The sequence below is a fragment of the Vipera ursinii genome (genome assembly GCF_947247035.1).
Source record: "Vipera ursinii genome assembly, chromosome: 11".
In the NCBI taxonomy this organism is placed as follows: Eukaryota; Metazoa; Chordata; class Lepidosauria; order Squamata; family Viperidae; genus Vipera; species Vipera ursinii.
This window is the reverse complement of record NC_139524.1, coordinates 15,791,073-15,813,445: the sequence shown is the minus strand read 5'-3', so window position 1 is coordinate 15,813,445 and position 22,373 is coordinate 15,791,073. Positions and strand designations below refer to the sequence as shown.

The 22,373-nt window shown below is 42.5% G+C and overlaps 2 protein-coding genes across 2 annotated transcripts in view; one reads left to right on the top strand and one right to left on the bottom strand.

Annotated features, from left to right (window-relative positions):
- MYO9A (myosin IXA) overlaps nt 1-14,527 on the bottom strand; it is a 92,209-nt gene extending 77,682 nt beyond the window's left edge. The window contains exons 1-2 of the mRNA XM_083371214.1: nt 14,384-14,527; nt 12,969-13,097 (exon numbers count right to left, since the gene is read on the bottom strand). The gene's annotated coding sequence lies outside the window, so the exon portion shown is untranslated. The remainder of the gene's footprint in view (nt 1-12,968; nt 13,098-14,383) is intronic.
- Nucleotides 14,528-15,024: 497 nt separating this feature from the next.
- On the top strand, nt 15,025-22,023 carry SENP8 (SUMO peptidase family member, NEDD8 specific). The gene is made up of 2 exons (XM_083370962.1): nt 15,025-15,057; nt 18,505-22,023. Exon 2 carries the CDS (start codon nt 18,547-18,549, stop codon nt 19,180-19,182), a length of 636 nt encoding a protein of 211 aa, XP_083227088.1. The 5' UTR covers nt 15,025-15,057; nt 18,505-18,546; the 3' UTR covers nt 19,183-22,023.
- Nucleotides 22,024-22,373: the final 350 nt, after the last annotated feature.

Here is a 22,373-nt window from a genome sequence, read left to right as displayed (position 1 = left end):
ACAATGGCAATAATCCTTTATAATCACTGTTTGAAATGCAGGAACACATCAGTGCCAAAGCAAGCTCTGAGGCTACCTATCAAACCCTCTTTAAAGGTAAAGGTTCCCCCGCACACGCGTGCTAGTCGTTTCCGACTCTAGGGGCCGGTGCTCATCTCCGTTTCAAAGCCGAAGAGCCAGCACTTGTCCGAGGACATCTCCGTGGTCATGTGGCTGGCATGACTAGATGCCAAAGGCGCAAAGAATGCTGTTACCTTCCCACCGTAGTGGTCCCTATTTTTCTACTTGCATTTTTACATGCTTTCGAACTGCTAGGTTGGCAGAAGCTGGGACGAGTAACAGGCGCTCTCTCTGTCACGCGGCAGTCGGGATTCGACCCGCTAAACTGCTGACCTTCTGATCGACAAGCTCAGCGTCCTAACCCACTGAGCTACCGCATCCCTCTTTAAATTTCCCAAAATGACTCGAGATACCACTTGCCCTTTTCTGGAGGAAGGGCAGAAGTGAAAAACTTCCGTAAGAATGGAAGGAACTACGTTATGAAAGGATGTGAAACATATACTGCAATTAAGGCAACCTAGAATACAGTAGTTTGAGCAACAGCATGCAAAAGTCCTGAAGCACACACTTTAAAGATTACCACCATTATCTCCATTCCAATGGAAATCTCTGATTTATTCCATACATTTTCCTCAACTTTGAAGAGCAACTGCCTCCATTTCCTTTCCACCCCAAAATGGTGGATCAAGGAAATTGCTTACGTCAGAATTATATCAACTGAAACTAAGTCACATGTCCTGCATTACTGGCAAGTCTGGATTTATTCCACTTCCTGAAATAAGCACGCTATTTAAAAAATAGGAAACCACAAACCTCTCCTATATAATTAGCATTTTTCTGTCTTCTTTAGACATCTCCTTTAAGAAGCACCTACAGTATCAACTGGGAATTATTTCCAGGGTTACAAAAGGTAACAAAAGCAACTCCTTTGCACATGAGTTTCTTGCACAATTGCTCATGCAACTAGCTGCTGCAGAACTTCTTTACTTATTTGACTTAAACTATCTCCACTAATTAAATAATAATTTAAATAATGATAGGTGAAGCACTGAAATAATGTATTCACATTTGCAGTGTGTTTCTCACATATCTCTTTTCATCCCTGCATCAAAAGTATGAGTCGCTCTACAAGGAAAATGAGCACTGTCTAATAATAATTTCAAGGAATTTGGCAGACAAGAAGTAACCAAACTCCACATTATTTAAACAAAACAGATTGACTATGCAATGAAAGATTACTTGTGATTCTAATGTTTGTTTGGGCCTTAGCTTTAATGTTTATTAAAGCAGCATTTGTAATTTTTTTGTGTATAAAAATGGAAAGGTTGGGGTCTAAGAGTGATTATATGAAAATGCACAGTCACTGGAGGCCCCCACCTGAGATCTAATAGAACACTGACTGGGGCTTGGTGAGAATTTAGAAGGAATTAATCCATTAAGAACCAAATGCATAAAATAATTTGCTCAGCAGTACATTCAATCCATGATGATTTGAATATGTATCATGGACTGATAGTTGGATTTATCATTAAGTCTCTTTCTGGCTGCCGGGAAACGGTTAATCCACTTTTTCTAATCAAGTATAATTTTAAGGTTGCTTTCTATCCTATGTCCCTTTGTCTTCAGTCTTATATACTGACTTTACTTGAGGGTGGTTTAAATCCTTCTTCATCATGAGTTCGAGAAACCATCCATTTGTGCGTGTAATTCTGAAAGTCAGATGCTTCCTGTCACATGTTTGCTATGCTATCTAGCAAAGCAAAGTGCTTCTAAATTCAGGCATTTCCTCTCACAACCACCACCACCCCATGTTATTTCATTCAAATATTGTGCTGCCACTGCTTTTCTGGTTACATTTACAGAGGAACATCTTGAATAAGAGCACTTTGTGCACTAATGCACATTAATTACGAAATGGGAAATACAACAGTACACTTTTTGTAACTTGTGCTTCAGATTGCTCTAGGGTTGACTCAGCACAGTGGTGATGCTTTTCCAACACAGCTTATAGCCTCATCTCTTGAAAGAGTCAGTACTTAATAAACCATCTCGCGAACTATTATTCAGATGACGGGAAAGAAATGTTTAAATAATTTTTTTAAAAAATAAAATAGATGAATGAAATGAAATAGATCTCAAATGGAACACTAACAACTAGAACATAATTAAGACTCTTTGTTAGTGATCTTCTGTCTATGCAAACAATCAAATTAAATCAATGAAATTATACAAATGCCAGTCCTGTCTCAGGTAATGTTACTTCAGACATTGCTTCCAAAAATACAAAATACGCACTCACATTATTCATCATCATTTATACAATCTAAAACAACGCAATATGCTTTAGAATTCATCTTTAAGAACACTGTGGTCACATTTGTTCTCGGCTATTTATTATTCACAAGCTTAACCCTTGCTAATTATATTTCTGCAACATACGAAAGCGTGATATTGTAGAATATTACCATGCCAACAAAAATGGTGGTTCAATCTTTAAAAAAAAACCTGCACAAAATTAGCTCTGTTTTTCCTTGAGACGAAGCAAGTGCATTATGTAAATGACACAGTGGTAAAAGATCAGATGCTAAGAAATATAGCCTACTGGTTTTTTTTTTTAAAAAAAATTACATTTATTCCCTTTTGCTGGCTGAGTTAGAAACTTCAGGCAAGTAGCATTTGACTCACCAGGGAGCTGCCAGAGGGGAAAGCACTGAACAAGCCATCCATTCAGTGGGCAGCCTGTTCTGTCACAGTCCACTAGTAATGGGTCAGTCATAGGGCAGATGCTACCCCTCAGCCTCAATTGGATGCTTGGCTACTTGGGTGTTTGTCAGTGTCAGTGTGAACTCTGAAGGTCTTCTGATAAGATTGGCAGTCAAAAACCACAGTGAGATAGAACAGAGGTCCCCAACCCTTTGGACCCCAGGGACCGGTTCCGTGGAGAGATTTTTTCTGCGGACCGGAGGGTGCGTGGTTTTGTGTGCTGCCTGCATCCCCCGGATGGGGCTTTGCTTGCTTGTGTAAACCAGTTGCTGGCATGCCGTGACAGGTACCGGTCGACGGACCAGGGGTTGGGGACCCTTGAGGTAGAAGGCTTATCTTCATGCTACAACTATAACCTGGTGCACAGCTCAGCTAATTAAACCAAAAAATATGTCCATCAATAGCCACACTAAATGAAGCCACACATCCAAGACGGCGCTCAGGTACCCAACTTGAGGCCATCTGCTGAGGCCTTTAGTGTTCCCTTCATACGTGGATGAGGTGAAGACTCCAGCTTTTTCCATCATACGAGACAAGGTGAAGACACCAGCTTTTTGTCTTTCTCAAGGAAGAAATGACCTCACTTGCGTCCAAACTTGATAAAGAAAACAGAAGGGAGCAGCTGCTGTTGCCCCCTTTCGTCATGCTTCATATTTTAGCGTGGATGGGTGAAATTTGTTTTTCTCCAAAGCCCAATGCAGAGGCAAGACAGAAGAGTTGGTAGAGGGAACAACAAGAGGTAAATATATCTTCTGGAAAGACAAAACTGCAACCTGGAGTCAGCAGGAAAGCTTAATCCTGCAGCAGTCCAATTTGCAGAATACGACTTCTATATGGAAGAACCACAATCATCTCTTAATGTTCTGGAAAAAGCCTTTTGCAGTGAGATAATCAGCCTATACATTTGTATCTTCGGGAAGCGGGACGGAGGGGGAAAAAAGAAAAGAAATAACAGCGCAAATGGTGGAAAAAGCTTGCCAGACGTAGAAGCATTGCACGACCATATGGCTATGAAGAAAAATCTGAGCTGCAGACAGTGTGGGCGTTGTTGCTCAGAAGAGTTTGATAACATAAGGTGGAAGTTTTCCCATAAGATAGGAGTGAACATTAAGGAAATAGGTGCAAACAACAATCCCCAGTTATCCTGAGATACCCAAGAGCAGGACTATAGCAGCAAGGCCAAATAATCATTGCAAGTGAGCCCTACTGCAAAAGAAAAAAGAAATCAGTACATTTTCTACTTTGCACATATTTTTAAAAAATGGTCAAATTTATTTTGTCCAAAAGGACTTTTTTTAAAAAAAATAAAGAGGACTAACAGCTTGAATCCTAGACTGAGAGAGCGAGACTGGCCCAAAATCACACAGCTGGCTTAAAATATTCTGAAGATTACTGTTTAGAATTAGACAGATAATGGAGCAACAATTTACACATTCATTCTGTAATCAATTTTTCTTATAATACCAACATTTTCAAATCAACCAATATAAGGTAACTAAGTTTCACAAGTCAATTATATAAAGACAAGGAATTGTTCTGCCAGGTAGCAAAGAAAGCTCTGAACTATCTTATAAGAAGACAAGAACAAACTGCAGCAACTCTAACAAACAGAAATACAACGTATCATCCATTCTTTCAATTTCTGACATTTGGCTAAGAATTTTTAAGATAAAGATGTTTGGAATTTACAAAACAAAAATCTAATTTTACCACTGGTCACAAAAAAATTGGAGAGAAAATAAAGCAGAATAAAAAACTAGAGGCCCACATTTACATACAAAATTGAGCACAAACCTGCAGAACTGAATGGTTAATAATTTTAAACAAACACGTTATCCTAAAAATGATATGCTAAAGATAATTATTAACTCTTTCTATAACAAGACAGTGCAGCTTTAGTTACTCACCAATACACAAGTGATTACCCTTTAATTTTACATGCAATCTCCAACCTACAATTGGAGAATTTGTTAATTCCTTTTGCACAGCAACAACAGCAACAAGAAAATTAGCTTGAAGGGCTAAATTGTTATGTTTAGGGATAAATCGTTAGCAAGCTTCAGGATCAAAATGTGTTCCCGTCAGGGAGCTCAACTTCTGTAATTATGAAAAAAGAATGCCTGCAAAATTAAGAGGTCATCTTCAAAGGGATTCACCTTAAATATGAGAAACTTTTTTAAAAAACAACAACACTAAGCCCTGTTGTTTAGACATACTCTGGAAAAATCTACCTAACACAGACCTACTATAGCCGAACCACAGCTACTCGCACTTCTGTTTTTCTTCCTCCCGATGCATTTAAAATACATCCAGTTACCAGAAGCTAGCAGGAAAAAAAATACAGAACCTTTAAATGCATTACACTACAAGGGATATAATCTATTTTTGGAGTAGAAACTCAAAGTAAGTCTAAGAGAAATTAGCAACAAAATACATGCGTTTATGAAATGCTACCCAGCTCAGTGAAGGCAGACTTAAATGTCACATTTGTGGGATTGGCATCCAGAACTGCATTTCATTACATCTCTAAAAAAAAACGCTGAATATGTTTAATAGTGACATATGCCAATTAGAAGAGATAAAGACAACCCGGGAAGCTTTAGTCACGCCCTCCAAGAAGGGAAGGGGACAAGTTGGTATGAAGAAAAAGATATGATCAGCAGCATGAATTAAAGGGTTCCTGGAAATTTGATCCTACCAGTTTCTCAGCAATAATATAATCCACATTGCAACTCTACACATATTCTACAGTTTCTCAAAAGAGATTCTGGAAAATAGGAGATGGAGAAAAGAAGAAACAGTGTTGCTGGGTTACTGAGGGCTAGAAAGTGTCTAGCACGCAATAACAGAGGCAGCAATGTGAATTCCTCCAATCAGCATGTTTATTCGCAATTCCACCTTCTGCTTTCTGCCAAATAACTCTGAAAAGGCCTTAGTTCTGATTTATAGTGCTCTGGATGCTTTAAAAAAGTATTTAACCGTGGATGCTATCTTTCAAACATTCCAAATTCAGATTCTGAAATTTGCTTATAGCCACCTGACAATTGGGGATGAATAATACCGTGGAGATTCTTATATCAGTTTTGCAAACTTCCTAATCTCGCTTTAAGCATGACGAGACCGGTTGTAAGAATTTTAGTTGAATCCGTCTGATTTAGAACTCAAACAGGGACATTAAAAAAAAACAAAAATCTGACCTTAAGCTTTCCAACACATCCTCACTTTCACAAGAGCGTATAAATGACTCTTTCTGCATGTGACAGGATATTAACCATGTCTTTGAAACAATGAGGACAAAAAAAACCCCCTTTCCCCCCCCAGAAGGGTCACTGCACATTTTAGTAACTGTAACGACTGGCCCTTCCAAGGCCCAATCTCTCAGTTTAGGAACTGAGAGAAAATGAACTATAATTAGGATTTCCAATAATATTTTATGGGGGGGGGGAATAGGGAACATCTTCCCATAAATTAAACAGAGAATATTGTTGCAGGAGTGATCTCAACTATAGATTAAGGGGTTATCATAGATCCAAACAGCTATCCATGCTAACCGCTGGAAAAACCCACACGATGTGGGAAGGAAGTAGGACAGTGGGTACCCACAAAGATTCCATGACAAATCCACTGGGGCAAAGCAGAAAAAATGGGAAACGGCTATACTGATGGACCATGCTAACCAAGCTGCTGAAAGCTTTCCCTTAACTTGCTTTGGAACAAGAGAAGGGAGGAAGTTTTAAAGCAAAAAAAAAAAAAAAAAAACTACAGCCAAGAACTCACTTCAGCTCCTTCCAAAGTCTAGAAAACCTTCTCAACCAGTCATCTGAGAAAGTACATTTGGTCTTTAAAAGCAAACAGTAACGGCTGTTCCACAGCTTAATTTTCCTAGCCATTATTATTATTATTTTTAAAAAGTAGCCATTTGTATAGTTATCTAATTCTTATCTCAAACTTCTGAAGACTGATAAGAACGTTTTGCTCCAACTTAATGAGATAGGAAAATACTCAGTTAGCTTCAGTAAAGTTATTTTTGCCACATTTTTCTCCTCCGTTTTTCCCCCCTTAATACACATAGAAGCACACTAGTGTCGGACATTGTGCGGAACACAAATCACAAGGTCCCTGAGAGAAGGCATGACGTCCATTCAAGAAAGACAGGACAAGGTTAAAAAGAGAGGTTGAGGAGTTACTAACAAGAGACAGAAAAGTGGGATGCTGCCGCAGCCCTGAGAACAAGCAAGCTAAAAATGACTTTGAAAGAAAGCTGCAAAATGAGATGATGAGGCATTTCCAACAGAAAAACCAATATTGGGGAAGAGGAGGGGACAACAGTTACCATTTTCTGAAAAGCATTACTTGCAATTTCATTTTGAAATCCTTCACTTATGCAAATGGTAAGCATTCATGTAAACGTTGCCCATTGACAATAAAATGAACTGTCATTACTCAGCTAAATTCTGAGCCATAAGCTAACAGAAACATCACTGGACAGTCTCTAACTGACCCTGTCTTCTTTTTCTGGTATCTATAATTAGACCTAATTTATCCAGCCCGCACGCCACCAAACACATGCCCTTTCAGAGCCACACCCAAACAACTACTGCCAATTTCTGATTTATTTTTTTTACATTTTTTTAAAAAAAACACAGATTTGATTGCTTGGCAAAGGGAGAAAAAACTAATAAATACATTATTTCCTGGAACTGGAACACATGTAACTTTAAAACAGGGGTCTTCAAACTTGCAGCTTTAAGACTTGTGGACTTCGACTCCCAGAATTCCTCAGCCAGCCTGGCTGAGGAATTCTGAGAGTTGAAATTCACAAGACTTAAAGTTGCCAAGTTTGAAGACCCCTGTTTTAAAAGATGCATTTGTTCTGTATTAGTTATAACACTTCCGCTTCACTATAATACAGTAACTATGAGTTAGCTAAAATGCCCACATTAGAAGAATGTTACTTAAAAAGAATGATTTAAAACAATGTAAAAAAAACCTTCTAATTTATTGTTGGATATGTGGAAACTATATCACTCACAGCTGTATCCCTAGGGTGCTTTTTAGGCCAAGGCTAACATTTGGGGCTTTGGGATTGCGCGTCAGAGATAAACAACTGAACCGGGTTACTTTACCAGGTAAGCCAGGGCACAGAAATGAATCCAGTCACACCTAATTTTGATATAACTAAAATCAAATGATTTTGACGTTATTACTTCCTATGGATAAAATTCTCTTTGCTATCCCATTGAAATTGTGCCAAGTGAGAGGTTCAGAGGCCACACTCAAGGAACATAAGGTCAACATAATTCTGAAGCTTGACTGTGCATGTTTGTGTTAAGCCATGGTTTGTTTCAACAGTTTATTGAAAATACCAAAGTGGTTTTCCTCATACATAATGTAACACAAAATTTTACAAACACAATAGCTGGGCTGACATATCATGAAAACAAAATTATTATGTAACAATGTGTGAATCAAGAAAGCAATTATATAAAGCTCTTAGCATCTTCTAAAACATTATTGGGCAGAGTGCCTTTCTAGAATTTTAATAATCAACTCCTCATTTCTTCTCCAAATACAGGTCATGCGCAGCTTGCCAGATAAAGTTCTTTTTCTCAGCTCATTCAGATGGCAAAACTAATATTAGTGAGTTTAAATGATAAAAATAGAAGTTCATTGAAAACTGTAAAGACGTATTGTTGGTGGGACCAATTTATTTAAAACGCATGGATCTTTCTCCTGGTCTTTAAAAAAGGCCAGACAGCTATTCAATGCATTTCTTCATTGAATCTAGGTTATCCCAAATCTATTCATCTCCCATTCATATTTTATTTAGTCCAAGAACTGATGCTGAGGAACTTTGGGGGCAGTTTAGTTCTTCACTGACAGGATAACCAAAGATGATTACTGCAATTTGAATTTGATAATTCTACGACCCATTGTATATTGTACTGATGTAGAAATGATAGCAGTGTTCCAACATTTGAGGGGCTGCCACAAAAAAGAGGAGGTCAGCCTATTGTCCAAAGCCCTGAAGACAGGACAAGAATCAGCAGATGGAAACTAATGAAAGAGAGAAGCAACCTAGAACTAAGGAGAAACTTCCTGACAGTTAGAACAATTAACCAGTGGAACGACTTGCCACCAGAAGCGGTGAATGCTCCAACACTGGAAGTTTTTAAGAAGAGACTGGACAGCCGTTTGCTTGAAACGGTATAGGGTTTCCTGCCTGAGCAGGGGCTTGGACTAGATTCCCTCCAAGGTCCCTTCCAACTTTATTATTATTACTACTACTATTACTACTACTATTATTATACTATTATTATTATTATTATTATTATTATTATTATTATTATTATTATTATTATATCAAAAACTCTGTCACTGTTAAAAAATGTTGTTGCACCAAGCTCTTCACTTCAGATGGGAATCTGATAGGGCACTCGAATGCAAAATAAATTAGCTGACGAAAATAACAAAACACATACTGCCGTTCAAGTGATGCTGCATGTTATAGTAGAAGTTTTCCAACAGTAATGGGACTGCATTCTTCCATGATTATGTAATCTACTACTTCACACAAGTTCTATGGCACACGTCCAATAAATACAAACGGCTGTGATACTGAAAAGGACAGTTTAAAATCCACCGTATTTTGAATCATACTGCTTGGGGCTTGTAACTGCAACTTAGGTTATCTTGGGCACTATTAATTAATTGTGCCATTTGGTGATAGAAACTTCAGATCAACACTGGTTGTTGTTGTTGTTGTTGTTGTTATTATTATTTTAACCAAACTAGATCTATTGCCTTCCTACAATTTATGCAGTGTTTAACTATTTGTGATCAGCAAGGATTATGATCTCTTTCCAAATAATATTTTCTTTCTGCAGTTCTGCAGCTCAAAACAATTTCTGGTTTAGACTGAGGCAAAAAAGTACACTGAATTTAACTGATCATTCTTATGATTTCTCAAATAAAGGTGGGTGAAAGTTGCCAGGAAAACTAGCATCCTGTCTTACAGATATTCTCTGAAAAATCCATTGAGACGACCAGGGCTGTTTTTCTCATAGAATGCCCAGAACGCCCTTGTAGGGTAGGTAAGGTGGGTTGTATGACGTGTGAGTTCCGGCACCTTTTTCTTTTACAAAAAAAATCAATTGAGACAACCAATCATATTACAGAACCGTCTTTTCCAACTTAGTTCTCCATGGGAACATTGCCAAGACGACTTGATAATGTGGAAAACAGCACATCGAAACAAAAGCCTGCAGAAACTGCAAGGGGGAGGCTTTAAGAGGGACATTAGATTTCCTGTCTGCAAAGGACAGCAGCATGGAACTAGCTACACACAAAAACCGGTCAGGTGCCCAGGAAACAGAACTGTGATTGATACATACAGGTTGGGAAGCAGCATTAGCTGAAGGAGCGGGCAAGAAAAAAACAACAACAACATAAGATCCACTTAGGAATCCTTTCACTCAAGATTCTGACCCAGTCAGTAGATGGAAACAGGGGTGGCTGCTCGGATCATTACCTTCACTGGAACCTGGATGAAGCAGGTATGTCTTATTAGACCTCTGGGCAGTACTTTCTATAGCAGCTTCTTCATGCAGCACCCAACAGCTGGTGAAAGCAACTTCATTCAGACAATTACGTTGCATTTAAAACTCTTTTAATTTGTATTGTTAGGGGAATAGCTATGAGCCCTACTTATAACTAGTCTCCACGAACGCAGGGGGACTGCTCCAACTGCTTCAGCATTCATGGAAGCAAGCTGGTCACATGCATAAGGACAATGGCACTTGGGGTCATAAGCCTCATGAAGGCAATCCCAGAGCATGAATTTTAGCAACTTCCCATTTCTGAATCTGCAGAGAAGTCCAACATTCATCATCCGATGATTAAAACAGCGGGTCCAAGTTCCAATTAGTTCTCATCACATTTTAACTAAACATCAGCTAACTAATGGGCAAAAGTGATTGTGGCTGAGGCATAACACCCTTTAAAAGTAAACAAAAATTAAACCAAGAAAACACAAAGTTTCAAAGTCACATTTTTTTAATCACTGGACTTTTTTTAAAAAAGTTGGCTCACTATGGAGTGTTTACAAAGTAAAGGCTTTTTCTTCCTTCTATTTTCTCCAAGCGCTACCAAAATATTGAAATATTTCTGTAAATGAGGACTACTTTAGAAATTATGTAAAGCATCTTCTTTTGGAACCAAGTAAAAATACTTGTTTTTAATGTTAAAACATTTCCAGATTTTTAAAGAATGTTTCATTTGTACTAATGATACATTAAAAGGTAGAATATATATCTGGAACATACATTCATATAGCAATTACATTGTGAATTTAAGTGGGTCTTTTGATAAGCAATATCAGCCACACAAAAAAGCAGCTTCATTACGATTCCTAATTCTGTATCTTTAATACAGCAGAAGTATGTAATCACCAGAAATCAAGTTCAAATTGAGACTGACTTTTACCACAGCAATTTCAAGAGAACCTGAATAGAACATTATGATTACTGCATTTCCTTAAGAGAACTGATGTTTTTTAAATGAATGCAGCTAATACATTAGTTTGTTGTATCTCTTGAATACTCACAAAATCCTCCTAATGTTCTATTATTTCATTACTTTTTTCATGTACATTTTTGATGCCAGGACTCCAAAAATGTGTCTTATGAAAACATACAGTAAATGAAATAAATTTACTATTAGTATATGAGATCCAGAAGATGCAGTTTTAAAGAAGTTGGCACCATTTTCCTGAAAAATTTAATGAACATATAATGTATTCATTATAATGAGTTTGACACTACAGTAATCATTAATGCTATCAAATTTTAGTAACAATTTGTGCTGGAAGTTTGCACTTTGATATGGCCCAAGGGCTAATCAATAAAATTGTTGTTGTTACGTCAATGCTAACTCATTATTCACTTACTTTATTCAAATGGCTGAATTCATGCACACTTGAAATAAAAAAAAAATCACACCCTGCCTGAGTCCAATAAACACAGAGCCACATGCTAGCTAAACATATTTTGCACAAATGTGCACAAATACCTAGTGAGAAAAATATGAGGTTTTATTCATGTAATGCTGCATCGAATGCCCAATTCACCTTTATGGAATCCCTTCCAAGTTTTTCAAAATACTGCATTCATCCTCCACTGGATGGAGGAAAGGCAGAAAGTCCTCCTAATACAACCCACACTGCTGTGCTATTATTTCTTTTTCCTCCCTCTTTGTCACTAGTTCATTTGCGTTATGATAAATCTGAACAGCCAAACTGTAAGGCTCCTTAAAAACGAAAAAGAGATTTAAGGAAAATAATTCACTCAGTGCAAGAAAAGTAGAGCGCAGACATTGCAAGCATGGGTCCGCGATACCTCGAGGACCACCTGCTGCCGGCGTCAACTCCCCTCCGCCCTGTGCGCGCCCACAGAGAGGGCCTCCTCAGGGTGCCTCCTGTCAAGGAATGTCGACTGGTGGCCCCCAGGGGGAGGGCCTTCTCTGTGGGTGCTCCGGCATTATGGAACCAACTGCCGGTTGAGCTCCGGACGGCATCAGACCTCCGATCCTTCCGTCGCGGGTTGAAGACCCATTTATTTGAACTAGCGGGTCTGGCCTGATGGGGGTACATGGGTTTTTTATAGGCTTGTTTTATTATTCTTGTTTTAACTTGGGCATTGATTTAATTGTCTTTTAATTTTTGTATTGTCATTTATATTTATGCCCTGTGAACCGCCCTGAGTCCCTTTGGGAGAAGGGCGGTATAGAAATCTCAATAAATTAAATTAAATTAAATTAAATTAAAAAGCAGGACAAGAGGGGGGGGGAGAAGAGAAACTGGCTGCAAGTGAATTTAGAGGCTGCCAATCATTTTTGTTAATACTGCCAAAGATATAAATATGTTTAAATTCTACAGCACTGGAAAACTCAGTTTTAAAATACATTTTAAATAAATAATTCCACGTGACACACGGAGGAAGCAAGAAGATTAAGCTTCTTTTCCCATCCTGAAGATTAAGGCAAAGACTGGTGGGTTTAGAGACTGAATTTATAAAAAGTCACTGCAAGCTCTGCATTAGCTACTGCCAAACCAGCACCCTGCAAGTAGGCTTTCCGAAAGCTCTCACCTTTCTCAGCCAGCGGGACCCACAACCACAGCCATCAACAATCACAGTCACTGGAGTTTTATTCCACGGCAACAGTTGAGAACGGACGCGCCGGCCACGCAGTGTCATGCCATGTCTTTAAAGGCACCCCTTGAAGAAAACAACCACAGCAAACTGAGTATTTTCATTACAGTTAATGCAGGCATGCAACCAGGTTTAGCCAGCAATATCGGAGGAGCCTTTCACCAGTTTGACTAGAGACTGCAGCATTCCTGCCATACTGAAGGCCTGAGCCCGACAGACGCAAAATCCTCACCAAACGCTGATGCCCCTGTTCCCAAATCAAAATGGAAAAAACAAAACAAAAACCTTCCTTTTGCAGCTTATCTAGTAAATACAGCAGCACAGATAAACAAATATTGCCATTAGAAAGTTTTTACACAGGAAGAGCCTGTTAAGGATGCCGAGCAGATCCCATTTCTTTTTTCTCTTGTGGGTTATATATATATATCTCTATATATATCTCTATATATATCTCTATATATATCTCTATATATATCTCTATATATATCTCTCTCTCTATCTCTCTCTCTCTCTCTCTCTCTCTCTCTCTCTCTCTCTCTCTCTCTCTCTATCTATCTATCTAAATACCTCTAGACCTCCTTAGGAGAAGAAAGGATTTGGGGTGGGGGGGGACTTATTTCTCTCCTCTAGCACAGCTTGAGATTTTTTTTTCCATCGGGGAAAAATCACAATGCAGCTGCTGCAGCCCAGATTTCAACCTAGCACACCACGCAATGCAACAGCCCAACCATCCTCTCCCCAACCCCCCTCCCTTCTTTTGCTTTTTTGCGGGGGGGGGAAGGGAAACCGGGGCTGACAAGGAACCCTCCAAGAAAAGGACGGTCTCACGTATAACATTCGCGGCGCAGGGAGGGACGGGGGGGGGGGAGAGGAAAGTGGGGGCTCCCTGAGCTTGCAAGGCAGGCAGAAGAGGGGGGGCGGAGGGGGGGCTCCCTTCCAGAAGCCTTTGGCGGCCGAGCGACGGGGAGGGGAGGGGGCTCCCCCAGGAGAAGAGCCAGCGCGCCAGCCTCGCCATCCGGAGCCGCCTGGAATGAATGAAGCCTCCCCGCGCCCGGCCGGCCCTGCAGCCGCCGGGTCCCCGCTTCCCCTGTCCGCGTGGGAGGGGGGGGTCCGTGGGGCAGATCTGCCCAGCCGCCCCTTCCCTCCCCGCCCGCGCATCCCTCCCGTCCGGATCTCGGCGGCGGCGGCCCCGCTCCTCCCGCCTCGCCTCCCTCCATCCCGCAGGAAGCGGCGGCGGCGAGGCGTCGCTGGGGCTGCCCGGGGGAGGCGCAGGTGCCGCGGAGGGGAAGCCGGGCAGCCCTGGGACGGGGCGCGGGGGGGGGAGGGAGGGCCGGGCGGCGGGCGAGGCTCACCTGCGGGTCCGCCGCATCGCTCCGCCCGCCGCGCTGGCTTCCCCTGACTCGCGCCGGCCAGGGCAGCACCGCCACCGCCACGGCCGCCCGCCTCCTCCCCGCTTCCCTGGGGAGGAAACGCCGCCGCCGCCGCCGCGCCTCGCCCCTCAGCCGCCTCAGCAGCCGCCGCCTCTCGCCGCCGCGCGCGCGCCGGACGTGCACGCGCGGGCAAGCCGGGCCCCGCCCCTCTTCTGCTCCTCCTCCTCTTCGCCCCGCCCCGCCCCTCCAGCTGACGTGACGCGCGGCCTCGCGCAGCGGCGGCCGCAGCGAGAGGCGGAAGTCTCCTCCGGCCGCGGCGACCCAAGCCAAGTCCCGCCCACGCTTCCTTTCCCCCCCCTCCCATGAGCGGGGTGTGGGGAGGGGCGGAGTAGAAACAAGGCGGGCTATCCGAAGCAAGCAAAAAAAAAAAAAAAGGCAGGAGCGCGCGCTCAGCGCCACGGCCGCGATTCCCGTCGGTCCCTTACGCGAGTGGCGTAGCGCGGGATGGGAGGGGTGGAGGCCGAGAGAAGGAACGCGGCGCCTTTCCCCCCCCCCGCGCGCTTCTTCCTTTTACGACGCTCGGCTCGGCGGTGCTTGGCGGCCGCCCCGGGCAACCCACGGCTGAGGGAGGCGAGGAGCGCGAGGCCCGGCGGCAGGTAAGGCGCCCCGTGAGGGAAATTCCTCCCGCGGGGATCCGGCCTGGCGGCTCCGGCTGGAAGGAGCGGGAAGGCCGGCTGGGTTCGCCCTCCTCCGCGGCGCCCGGCTGGTTGGAAGCCATTCATTCGCCTCGTCCCGAGTTATTTGCTCGGGAGATGCTCCGTGTTCTGTGCCGGGACAAAATCCGCTCGGGACAAACAGGAAAGGCGGGACGAGCCCCCCCCCCGAAATGGGGGGTGCAAGGAAAGGCTTGTCTGAAATGCTGCAGTTGGGCGGGAGGGCTGGACTAGAAGACCTCGAAGGGCCCTTCCAGCTCTGCTCCTTCTGGGGTGTCAGGCCGGAGGAGTGGCTGCCTTTGGCTGTTGGGTGGTCCTCGACTTACAACAGCTCATTTAGTGACCGAAGTTACCGCAGCCCTGGAAAAAAAAAGTGACTTGGGACCCGTTTTTTTCACACTTACGGCCCTTGGCGGCATCCCCGTTGGTCACGTGATCAGAATTCAGCCGCTTGGCAGCAGACTCACATTTACGACAGTTGCAGTGTCCCAAGGTCACGTGATCCCCTTTTGCGACCTTCTGACAAGCAAAGTCAATGGGGAAGCCAGGTTCACTTAACAACTGCAGTGATTCACTTAACAACGGTGGCATGGAAGGTTGTAAAATGGGGCAAAACCCACTTAACAAATGTCTCACTTAGCAATATACATTTTGGGCTCGGTCGTGGTCATAAGTCGAGGACTACCCATACACACACACACACACACACACACTCCCCTGTACTACACAGCATATTCCATAGTGGCATTTCCCTCCTCCTTAAAAGCTGTATTTATACTTCAGAGGTTTTGGCTCTGGAGATTTCATCTTTGGCTGAGGCAGGGATACTATTTCTGATGCTTCCAGGCCTCCTTGGTGGAAGCAAGCCCTTTACTTTGCAAAATAGCAAATAATTACATGACTTGGGCTCACGCATAATGCTAGGCCTTAGATTTGTAAAAAACTTTTGCTTGGTTGAGTAAGTCGGTGTATAATGCAGTAAAACCGGCAAGTGGATTCATGGCCGTTACTCTAAAACAAAAGCGAAACAAGCTGCATGTGAGGTATCATGGTATTAGGAGACCCCAAATTTAAAGTACATGTATATAAAATTTAGATAACATCTTCAAAGGAGCTCTTTTGTTTTCAGTTTGATGAAAAGTCGCAGGATAACGATGGTCAGGCTCAATGTCTGTGGAGATTCTCCGTCATCCAGGTCATGGTTATCCCAAAGATGCTTTTTCAAAAGGCAATTGGACTTTCTAGGTTTTCCTTGAAGACGTTTCACTTCTCATCCAAGAAGCTGCTTCAGTTTTCAAGAAAAAAAACCAAGGAAGTCCAGTTGGCTTTTGGAAAAGCACCTCTGGATGGCCAAGCTGTTAGCAAGGGTATCCATAGATGAAGATCAGCTATAGGAAGGGAAGGGAAGGTGCAGTCCAGACACCTTTTAATTGCCACTGATTTGCTTGGAAAGTGGTCAGAGTTTATTTTTTTTTATATTGCAGTGGTAAAATCCAAGCTCTTTCCTAGCATTTACAGAATAGGCCACTAGGAGCAAAGTGCCTGACAATTTGGTGAACCTTTCTTTGCCAGCTAGGATGGTGTTCATGTGTAAGGTACTTTCATGATCGAGTCAATCAATTGTAAGCTTTAGTTCATCTAATTCAAGTTGATTGTTTTGTTCACCTGGACTTTTAGTAGCTAGAAAGCTAAGTAAAACATTGTTAGATCATCTTGCCTGCAGGGAAATCCCAACTCTTAAGAACTAATAGTCATCACAGCTTTTCTTATTCAACCTGGCTAGATGGCAGCACCTAGCTAAACTTGGCTAATCTTGGAAAAGCTAAACAAGATTCAACTCAGTTAATACTTGGATGAGACACCACTAGGAAATGTACATTAAAAAGTAATTCAGAAAGCAGCAGTGGAAACGACTGCCATATCTTTATCAAAAAAGTTATAGGGATGTGTCCATGAGGTCACCAGAAGTTGTGCACAAAAGTTTTCTTCTTACTCTACAATTTTCAAGGCTATTTTTCTATTTTTGTTTCCTACCACTTGGAAAGTTACTTGACCTAAAAAAAGGTTCCTGTATGCCTATCCCTTCATAATTGCAGGTTCTATTTTTTTTCTTTGTATAGTATACTTAAAAGTGCTTTGTTGTAGCTTCCAAGAAAATAGTTGGTATCTGAAAAAGATTTCCTTTAGATATAGAATTTATTTGGTGAGTCACTGTCAAGAGGTTTCAAGTAACAGCTAATGGATAGAATGAGCAATACTTGGCTATTGGGAGGAAAATAAATGCAGCCAGGAAATGAACAATTTCTTGCTGTGGGACAATGCTGAAAACCACCACATTGCTCTTCCTGAGAGTTGGAGGCTAAGCAAAGAGAAGGATGCAGCACCCATTGTGTAGCTACTAATCTGTGCAAGTCCAGATTGTTGACTCAGGCAATCATGGATGCTCCTGTTCCATCTTATTACTCCTGTTATGGTGATCAGCATTATGTGTCTTAATCCATAAGATATTTGCCTTGGAAGAATGGGAAGCTCTGGATGCATTTAAAAAAAAACACACTCCACATACCGGTTCATTATAGCAGGGGTTTCCAAACTTGGCAACTTTTAAGACCTGTGGACTTCAAATCCCAGAATTTCTCCACCAGCATGGTTGAAGTCCACAAGTTGCCAAGTTTGGAGAGCCCTGCACTATAGAAGATCTACTTTATATATAGATCCTTCATGCACGTCACTCTTGGCTCTCATTGTTTCAAAAGGCAGTTGTTTAGTTATTGCCTTTGAAGATCTTAACGATTACTAATAGATACAGGTCATCAGTGAATTTCCTTTGTCTTTTAATTGCATGCAGGAAAGCTTCTCATTCCTTCCTAATGAGTAAATAAATCAGCACATGCAGCTTCTTTCCTGTGGTAATGAATGGGTGTTCTCCAGTTGTCTCTGAGTCATGCCCAGGGGACAGTGCTCACTGTCAGTTGTCCACTTTCAAAAGGCTGAATCAGAGCCTAGTGATATACAGAAGTATTTACAGAAGCAGAACGTCAAATAACTTCAAGGCTGCAGTCAGTTTTTTTAATTACTCGAGAAAGTTTTAGTGGCACCGACTTCTAGATAAACAAGAATCCGATCAGGCTGAAAAATACGCAATTTTTGCCTCTGAATAAAAGGGGGACTAAAGGAAGAGTCAGTTTATTCTCCTAACAGTGTGAGCTAGAAAACTATTTTAAAATCCAGTTAACATCTAACCGATTGCCACGCTCCCATTTTGCTAATCATATCTTAGCATGTTCTCCAGTTTTCGCATTTAGTACTTTTCATTCAGCGGTTCAGATGCAGGAGCACTTCACACATCTCCTGTGTAAATTTTCTTTTTTTCATCTCTGTTCATTTTAGGCTTTGGGCTTTCTCCAGCAGGTGTAGCCCTGCTTGCACAGAATGGACCCTGTTGTCCTGAGTTACATGGACAGTTTGCTGAGACAGTCGGACGTTTCTTTACTAGATCCTCCCTGCTGGCTTAACGACCACATCATCGGGTTTGCCTTTGAGTATTTTGCCAACGACCAGTTCCGAGACTTCTCTGACCAGGCCTGCTTCGTGGGCCCGGAGGTGGCTCAGTTCATCAAATGCGCCACCAACCTGGAGGAACTGGCCCTGTTCCTTGAGCCCTTGGACCTGTTGCGCAAGAAAATCGTGTTCCTGGCTATCAATGACAACTCCAACCAAGCAGCTGGTGGCACCCACTGGAGCTTGCTAGTGTATTTCCAAGGCAAGAACGCCTTTGCTCACTATGACTCCCACAGCAGGTGTAACTCAGCGCATGCCAAACAGGTTGCGAGGAATCTGCAGTCCTTTCTCGGCAAGAGGGGCAAAGCTGCCTTTGTAGAAGAGAAGGCTCCAGCGCAGCAGAACAGCTACGACTGTGGGATGTACGTGATCTGCAACACGGAGGCCCTGTGCCGAGAATTCTTCCAAGAGCAGCAGGAACCAGTGCTTCAGCTCTTGACTCCTTCGTACATCACAGGCAAGAGAGAAGAATGGAAAAAACTCATTGCTAGACTCTCCAAGAAGTGACTTGTGACTTTCCAGATATTGGGTCTTTTTTTAAAAAAAAAATCTTGTTCTCTCTGCCTAAGAGGAGCACTTGTGCACAAGACTTCCCCACCCCCGCCACCCTACAGAAAGAATGTACTTATCTTTGCACTTCTGCACTGCATTATTCTGTAGTGCTAATCCCTGAGAAGTAGCTACGCCATCTTCCCCACCGTTTGGAACAGCTGCTGCTTAGCCTAACCTCTGCATCCTCCCAAATCCCCACATCGCTCAAGTCCTTTGTACTCGTGTGTGTGTGTGTGTGTGTGTGTGTGAGAGAGAGAGAGAGAGAGAGAGAGAGAGAGAGAGAGAGAGAGAGAGAGAGAAGTGATGTCAGTGGCAGACACACGGCCTCTGTGTAATTATGGCAGCTTTCAGTGTCTCTCTTTCGTAAGTATCCCTGAATGTCTGGGAATTGAGACCAGATTGTTGTACTGCTGCAAAATTACTGTTGTCGCTTGTATCCAAAGCTTCAGTCCTGGGACGAGGAAGGAGAGGTCCCTCATTCCTGCTTTACCGAAAAGGAAGTGGGGGGAAAGCTACTTATTGTGTAAAGAAAGGGTTTTGCCTGCCTTCAGTAACGATGCGCTTTACGGTAGTGGGAGGAAGCCAAGTTACTGTACAGCACAGTAGCCTTGAAAGCAGGAGAAGCAGCTCCTCTTATTTCTAGCTCCATCTCTGCCTCCTGGTTATTTAACAGTAAGATTTTTTTTTAAGGTGCCGTACTTCTGAATGAATGGTATCATGAAACTGTTTTGAGAAAAAGAAATTTTCCCTTCATACAGAAACTGAAATTTCTGCATATCACTTTGAGCACTTTGACCTAGAGAGTGCCTTAATAGTGCACTGAATCAATTTCCCTAAACTGTATTCAGCTGGAGTGAAGTCAGGTTTAGTTTCCTTACCTAACATTGCACCCTAGGATCTCTGATTATATACTTGTAAAGGCAGGAGAACTTGAGTGTTTTGTGCAATGAAGAGCTGCAGTTGACTCGCATTCCTTGAGAATTGCAAATGCAGACAACTGGCTGGTGTGCTAGTGGTTCTGCTGCAGATTCAGCAACACGTTGGGAGAAAAATTGTAACAGCCAACGAAACGGGATTAGCGCTCGCTTATTTCTCAAGTCTCCTTCAGTTTTAATTGCTGAACAATATCTGGGATTTGATGTGAAGGCAGAATCATAACCAAGATTCTTCCATGGTTTGATGAAAATTTGCTTCCTTCTGCTGAATATTTGGCTGGGCTGAAAAAAGTAACCTATCTTGTTCGGTAACATACCAAGCCAGGTGGTATAGCCATAAAGCCTATATTATGTCCGCCCCCCCCCATTCAATCCTGTTTTATTGATTCATGATAGATGCTGCCTCAGCAAAAATCCTTTTTAAACGCTGCACAAGGAGCATCTTCAACAGGATTTAAGTAACAAGTTCAGTTGGTTTACTGTATGTTGAAACTGTTGGGCAGAAGCACTTCGTAATTTCTCTTATTTGCATAACTGCATTATGTTTGGGAAAAATCTTCAGTCAAAAATTAAAAATAAAAGGTGATGCTCAGTGGCAGTCTGTTTTTGTTTCCATACAATTGCTGAATTGTGGAATCCATATCCAGCTAGGAGAGAGGGAAACGAGCCACTTAGTTCTAGAGATATTTTCTGGAAGATGACTAAGCTTCTGCAGACCCTGATGGATTGTTAGAGCGCAGTTATAGCTCATTAAAATCAAGGATGACTTCAGAGCCTTTTTTTGATGCAGCTCCTTAATTCAATCATGGAAATCTAGGACAGCATCAGACGCACCTTGGAGGCCTCCTTTGTTCTCTCTTGCGCCCAAATGACACTAAGATGGGAAAACTTTAATAGCAAACTGCTGTTAAAAGCTAGAGCCTTCCATTTGGGTATTTTTAGCAGCAACCTTCTTCACCTTAAAGGTAACTACTCATAATTACTAGATTGACAGCTTCCTTATGCTGCAGCAGCATGAAATTTCAGCTGTTACGCCATGATGATAGGGGGAAAAAAAGGATCTTGGCACTCCTACATCTGTAAACAGAGAATTCAGAATAAAAGAGTGCGGGATTAAGGGAAGTCTCAGGAAGTAACAGGCCCTACACGGATGCTTTTATTTCAGTTTCTGCCCCACTGAGCGCCTTCAAATCCACCGAGGAGAGGAAAAGCAGACACACAAGAAATGATCAACGAAGCGCAATTTGGATCATTGTTGCATCACCGGAAGTGTTTCTGGCTCTCGGCTGCGGCGAGGGAAATGTACTCCTCTAAATGTCTGTGAAGATTCTCAGTCCTCCAGGTCACGGTTGTCCCAAAGGTGCTTTTTTGAGAGGCATCAGGGACTTTCTTGTTTTTTTTTCCTTGAAAACGTTTCGCTTCTCATCCAAGAAGCTTCTTCAGTTCAGATGAACTGGAGAAGCTTCTTGGATGAGAAGCAAAATGTCTTCAGGGGAAAAACGAAGTCCAGTTGCCTTTTGAAAAAGCACCTTTGGGACTCCTCTAATTGCCCTTTTGCACCAGTTGCATAAAGAAAGCGTCTCCAACATTTCTGGGTCTGTTGATCTAGAAGTCTTTTAGTTCTAAGCAGGAGCTCCTAGCTAGCAGATTGACCCGGGTGCAATTGTGATCTTAAGTGCTTGAAAAGCTTAGCACAGGAGTCCAAATGCAGCAACTTTCTTTAGGTACAGAGAAAAGCAAACAGCTTCAGGTGCCAAGGGCGTCGCCAGGTAGAGAAAGACAAACAGTAAGATGCCGTTCAAGGCATTCTAAGACTTTCCCCCTGTTTCCCCCCCCCACTCCCCCTTTACACTGATTTTTCCTAAATGGCCAACTGTCCTTCCCATCTCAGCACGTGGAGCAACAGGAATTCTCCAGAAAAAAGTCTTTCTGTGACAGAAGGGACCAAGAGACTGTGATTTGTACCTGAAGTGGAGACAAGACTTGCAGGAGCCAAAGAAACGGATGCTTCTTGCCTGCAAAACTAAACTAGGCAAGTGACAACTGCAACATCCCTTAAGCTCCACGTGCACAGACACACAGAGCTACTCCTTAAAAAGATAAAAGTCAGTGTGCGACTCCCATGTCCTCCCACTATCACTGCTGTGTGTGTGTCTGTCATTTATTACCAGATTACCTATGAGTTCTGGAAGTCAGTGTCCAAATGCAACA

Bases quoted from the DNA above. Each gene is read 5' to 3' on its own strand.
- SENP8 (XM_083370962.1), top strand. From the start codon at position 18,547: ATGGACCCTGTTGTCCTGAGTTACATGGACAGTTTGCTGAGACAGTCG.